Genomic DNA, 6,142 nt, shown 5'->3' on the forward strand with positions numbered 1-6,142 from the left:
GCCATGGCTGGACTCAGGATTTGCTTTTCAGGCACTTTGATAGTCGTTGGAGTGACAAGAATCACAGTGTGATTTCCCTCCCAAATGACCTCTGGACAGGGAGAAAGAACGAATTTAACCATCATTTAATTTTTAGACAAGAATAGGTTTATTTGTTTTTGGTTGCAGGTAGGGACTTCAGAGTTAATTAGACCAGAATTTGAAGTCTGACACTTGAGCAGCATTTTCTTATTGAGAACAAATCATTGGGGCTGGAGAGATGGCTTAGCAATTAAGAGCACTGACTGCTCTTACAGAGGACCCAGGTTCAATTCCCTGCGCCCACATGGTGGCTACAAATCGTCCTTAACTCCAGTTCCAGGGGAATACGAAGCTCTCTTCTGACCTCTGCTGCATTGCACGACACAGGTGCACTCACATGCAGGCAGTACACTAATACACGTTAAAAAATGTATAAAATATTAAAAAAGAACAAATCATTAGTGAGACATTGTCTAAATAACATCTTCTATGAACTTAAATCCAATGTCTGGGATGTTCAGTCCTTTGGACTCCAAAGAAATATAGCAATCATTTTACTCTGGTTATACTTTCCTTTTGGGTGGTTTAACACCATGCAGTTGGCCCAGACAATCGAATTTATTTTTACTAAGGTTGGTTGAGGATCTGGTCCTCAGGGACCACATGGACTTGGGAGGAGCCCCTGGCTCCTTAGGTCTTTCTTTCTCCAGTTCCATCTATGTGAAGATAAGTCAAAGGTCCTCCTCGACAATGGCTGGCTTCACTTGGAAGCATGGAAGACATGTTTCCTCTGTGTTGATGCTCCTCTTTGTAGACTGGACACTGGTTCAAGTCCATCTGGTGGGGTCTCCATGGCTTCCCTGGAACTTAGTCAACCTAGGAGTGCAAGTAACAAAAACTGTCCCTTTAAATCCGTCTGACCAGATTAATATAGGCCTCAAAGTATGACTATTAAACAACCAAGAAGGTTAGTTCCGCCAATCTGGTACTTTTAATTACCATGTAGCTAGAGCTTGGATAAAACCAAACGTTCTCAGATAAACCTGGACTAGACATATTTTGTTCCTTAAACTAGCTGACTAAGCTATGATCTTAGAAACTTAAGACTATACATAATTTCTGTCTTACCCTTTACATATCATAACAAACCTATACAGACCTTTATCACTTGCATAGCGTACATAAATCTTTGATAAAATACCTCCATTTGCACACCTTTTAACACTTTTCACCTTCCCGTTTTCTTTTTTTAATATCATGAGACACATTAACTTTCCATCTGTTGTAAGAATTCCCTTCCTGGGAATACTAAGCAGTTCATCCCCTTCTAAGGTTCTAGTGTCAAACCAATGTTTGATGACATTACAGTTTTCCCTGGAGAACCAGTGAGTATGCTAAGTTTACTTACAAAGATGAGTGAGGGGTTACTGAGGTATATGGAACACCTGAGAGTACTTGCACTGGAAAGCCTTTACCCAGCATGGATACTGACCTTTCTATCAAGCCTTCCCAAGATAATATACTATAGGCCTTCCCAAATTCAGACCATTTGCAGTTAGGGCAGAATTACATACAGCTAGCTGAGAATTGCTGGATACTCAGGTGAGGGTCCAATGACCCTGCTCACCCCTCCTTTAATGAAGGAACACAACCGTCAATAAGCCCAATTGTGATAATCTTTAGCAAGCAGACACAGCTGGTCATGAAGATGGCAGTTATTTGGCTCAGAAGAGTGCTGTGCAGCATCATATTAAAAAAACACGGAATCCAAATTACATAAGAATAATGAGTTAATATTACCTGTGTACCCACTGCTTTAGGTAAACCTTATAGAAACACAAAACCATTAATTTTTTTTTACTTCATGTAGTTCAGAGAGTGCTCTACAAAAAGTTGCTTTAGGTTTCAAGGGAGTGTGAATACTAGGTAGTCAAGCAGAAGGGGTGGAGAAGAAATGACCTGAAGAAAATCCTGAGTAGTATCTGTGTGATGGGAGACTGACCTCAGGATTAGGAGCGTACCCTAAAACCAGCCAGCCAGTCGGTCAGTCACTCGCTGTCTACCTGTCTGGTTTTAAAATCTCATTCTGTAGCCCAGGCTGGCTTTGAACTGTGGCCATCCTCTTGTCTCAGCCTCCCAGTGGTGGGATTACAGGTATGAGCCACCACTCCCAGCAAGGGTTTTTTCTTTGTTTTTGGCTAATTTAATGTGAAGCTTAAAACATTACCTGCATTTGGTCCCTAAAGGGATCAGTGCTAATCTTTGCTTGGCAGTTTCGGTAGAATTGGCCAGAAGCCTGGTACACCTGTTTGAAGCATGACTGGGGAAACAGTGGATGAAGGGCATTCTTTGCAACAGAAAGTGAGAAATAATGAGCAACAATTAGCATTATGGAGATTGTTTTTACTTTTTATTTTCCTTGAGATGAGGTCTCGCTGTGTTGTTGATGCTGGTGATTCTCCCACCTCAGCCTCCTGAGTATTGTGACTACAGGGCCACTTACCACATCCAGGTAGAATATATTCTGCTTCAGGCTGAAGTTGAATTAGTGGGGAGAAAGGCTGAAAACACAGGAAAAAAGACTTACAAATTGTCAACAAAGAACATGTAGTAAATACCCTAGATTTACTTTAATGAAAAGTATACAAAAGATAGAGGTTTGTGGAACCAGGATCTGGAGGAGTTGGAAAGGCTTGACTCAGCCTGAGGGAAGGAGGTCAGTGGTACACAGATGAATTTGGGGCTGGGTGACTTCTGCCAGGAGCTATGCTCATGTTTGTAGGGTTCTGTGAGATGGAACGGGAACTTGAGAAGACTGTGGGTCTGAAAAGCTGCTGAACGAATTAAACATAGCACTGGTTAAAGTCAAAGAACTGAGCTGGAGAGGTGGCTCAGCGGTTGTGCGTTACTCTTTTGTAGAGGACCTGGATTCGGTTCTCAGCACCCACATCCAGCAGCTCACACTGCATGTCACTCCAGTTCCAGGGCCTCTGATGGCCCTCTGGACTCCACAGTCCATGTACTGGTACACATACAGACAAGCAGGCACACACACATATACATAAAATTAATAAAAACAAGAAATGTGAAGAAAGCACCTCTACAAATTTTCCTTGTCTATATAGTGGGTCAAGGGTAGTCTTGAGTAGTTGAATTGGGAGTTGAATAGTAGAAAGGCATGTGTAGTCAGGAATAGATAGTCTAAGAACTGAGGAGTTGTTGAGTTGCACAACAGGTGTCGAGGTAGGGACAGGGAGGGAGGGAAGGAGGGAGGGAGTGAGTGAGTGGGGATTAAGTAGAAAAGAATACTGATCTGGATGTGGTGGTTCATGTTTATAAGACTAGCACTGGGGAGGCTGAGACAGTAGGATCAGCAGCCAAGTTTTCTGTCACATTTTCTATCCTCTTCTTGAAATCCAGTTACCTGAGCATGGTGGCGCACGCCTTTAATTCCGGCACCTGGGAGGCAGAGGCAGGTGAATATGCACTCAAGGCCAGCTGGGGCTACAGGGAGACCCTGTCCTGAAAAAAAAAAAAAGAAAAGAAAAGAAAAAAAAAATCCAGTTAATTAATTGAAGCAGTATATCTCGGTTATTTGCTCCTGGAAAGTTCACATTCCCCCAGCTGCATTTGTCCGTAGTCATATTTACAGCATGAAGTTAGAACTCTTTTCTGGGTTCACCTCAGGAAAATTTTGCTGACATTTTTATGCCATTGCAGTTGTGGGACTGGATCCAGATGCAGTGGATGGAAACAGTGTGACCCCTCTCCTTGCCTTTCTCCACTTTAGTGTGAGGGTCTGGAAAATTTTTCATTCTCAGTCATACAGCTTTTTTGGCCCGTTTCTGCACTTTAAGAATTTTTTTTCTGTATTTGTTTCTATTACATTATGAGCTCCTTCATATGAAGCTGCATTGAATTCATCTTGTGGTACCTAAAAATCATAGTATGGTTAAAAAAAATAAATGTGCCGGGTGTGGTGGCACACGCCTTTAATCCCAGCACTCGGGAGGCAGAGGCATGGAGGATCTCTGTGAGTTCAAGCCAGCCTGGTCTACAAAGTGAGTTCCAGGCCAGCTGGGGCTACAGGGAGCCCCTGTCTCAAAAAGAACCCCCCCCCCCGCCCCAATAATAAATGTTCACTGAGTGAACGGCATGAGCACGGTGGATCTCATACATGGAAAGAATCCTGTAGGGTACATGATTGCAAGGGCCCGGCAAGTCTGTCTTGGAAAAGGCTCAGTTGTGATGCCCCAAGTACCACTCCCGTTTAGATAGGCTTAATTTGCAACAGCTGTTAAAAGGATGCCAGGAGGTGGACAGGTGGGAGATCGTTTCCGTACAGCAGCATGGCAGCCGGCTGCAGGAGCGCAGCAGCACAGTTCCCCTACGGGGAGCACGCTCGGAGCACCTTCAGTACAGCACCATGGCGGCCTCCTGCGGGCACTGCAGCTCAGTGCGTACTCAACAGGCACAGGGCATTTTCCGTATATCATCATGGCGTCCCCCGTGGGAGCCGGCCAGTGCACCACGCCGAGGGGAAGAGGCCGCCGTAAAGGAGGCGCTGCTTCCTTTGGCTTCTCCCGCCTCCTCCCCGCTGTCGTAAAGGGTGAATGGAGAGAGTTGTGGGGGAAAAGGAGGGAGGACAGGGGGCGCGGAGTCGGAGTGGCGCAGCAAGTGGCTGCAGGTGGAGGGGGTAGAGGTGAGGTCGTCCCCCCGCGGCGGAGGGGGTCTGAGAGGGGTCGGGGGACGTCCCGTTGCGGCCTGGCCTGCCGGCCCGGAGGCCAGGGCCCCAGCCTGGGGACATGGACCTCAACCGGATCATCCAGGCGCTGAAGGGCACCATCGACCCGAAGCTGAGGATTGCGGCCGAGACGGAGCTGAACCAGGTGAGCGGCCTCCTCACCGCCCCCCGGACCCCCGCGGAGCAGCTGGAGCACCTGTCCGCCACCTAGGCATCTTCCCTTGGTCCGCCCTCGGTGCACTTGCCCAGCCCACTTGACCGCACAAAGGAGGTGTACAGCCCTCGCTGCTGTTCCCTGCTTGAGATTTCTTTTCCTTGGAGCGCTGACGTGGGGATGTGGTGGGACAGTCACAAACTCAAAGCTCATCTCGCTTTTTTCCTGACCCGTCCTTTGCAGGTGTTGCCGTGGGAAACCCTGCCCACTGCCTGTCTCTGGCAGGACTGCGTCGACAGTGGTTGAGTTTGGCTGGAGCCCTGGGTAGTGTTCCAGGAGAGGGCTCTGGGGAGAGAAGGCAGTTTCCATTCCCATGTGCCTTCCCCCGAACACGTCCAGTATTACATGTCCAGTAATGCACGTTCAGTAATGCATATTCGAGGCATTTCTTTTGAATCTTAAATAGGTATAACTTTAACCTCGTTCTACTCTTCTAATCAGCCTTGACATCTTACCTCTGCTTCTCTGACCCCCCCACCCCTCAAGGTCTCAGTATGTAGCCTTGACTGACCTGGACCTCAGGGAGATCCACCTGCCTCTGCCTCCCGAAGTTCTGGGATTAAAGGTCTGTACTGCCATGCCCTGTCCATCATTTTGAAATGTTGTAGTAATCCCAAACTCTGGTTTCTTTCTTCTTCTGGACTTGTACTAAAAAGCACAAATTAAAATCTCCTTGGATGGAGTGCCAGCTGTTGGAGGTTGCCCAGGTGTGGAAGGATGTGCCTAAATGAGTGGATCTCACAAGCTTGTCAGGATCAGTGGCCTCTAGGTCCTTGAGAACTTGTTGGACATGCAAATTATGGGACCTTACCCCAGGTGTAAAGAGTTTGAAATGCCCGGAGTCAGAACCAGTTGTGTTTTAACTAGCTCCCATGTGGCTCCGTGCCTCTAGATATGATAAGAGCTCTTCTCAGTGTGTCTGCTGGAGTCGATTTTAAAAAGATCTGTTTTGAATCTTTGAAGAGATGATCTTAATGGGAAATTTGTGTGAAGTTTGAGGTAGATGTGAGTCCAAGATTCCCAAGACACAAAAGGGAAACTGGAAACACTGGCGGGGGGACCTGCCCACCGTAGAGTGCTCACTTAGCCTGCTTGAGGCTGCCTTCAGTTTCCTGGAGGGCTCAAGCCTCCAATGCTAACTCACTGTCTCTCTCTCTCTCTCT

General features: G+C 46.8%; 1 protein-coding gene across 2 annotated transcripts in view; it reads left to right on the forward strand.

The window, feature by feature from the left end:
• Positions 1 to 4,619: 4,619 nt before the first annotated feature.
• Positions 4,620 to 6,142, forward strand: part of Ipo8 (importin 8) — a 72,338-nt gene continuing 70,815 nt past the window's right edge. For both annotated transcript variants that reach the window (XM_008837611.3, XM_029565642.1), the window contains exon 1: positions 4,620 to 4,910. In XM_008837611.3, the coding sequence (XP_008835833.1) occupies positions 4,827 to 4,910 (84 nt within the window). In that variant the 5' untranslated portion in view covers positions 4,620 to 4,826. The remainder of the gene's footprint in view (positions 4,911 to 6,142) is intronic.

Source organism: Nannospalax galili, unplaced genomic scaffold, assembly GCF_000622305.1.
Source record: "Nannospalax galili isolate Female #2095 unplaced genomic scaffold, S.galili_v1.0 scaffold638, whole genome shotgun sequence".
Taxonomy (NCBI): domain Eukaryota; kingdom Metazoa; phylum Chordata; class Mammalia; order Rodentia; family Spalacidae; genus Nannospalax; species Nannospalax galili.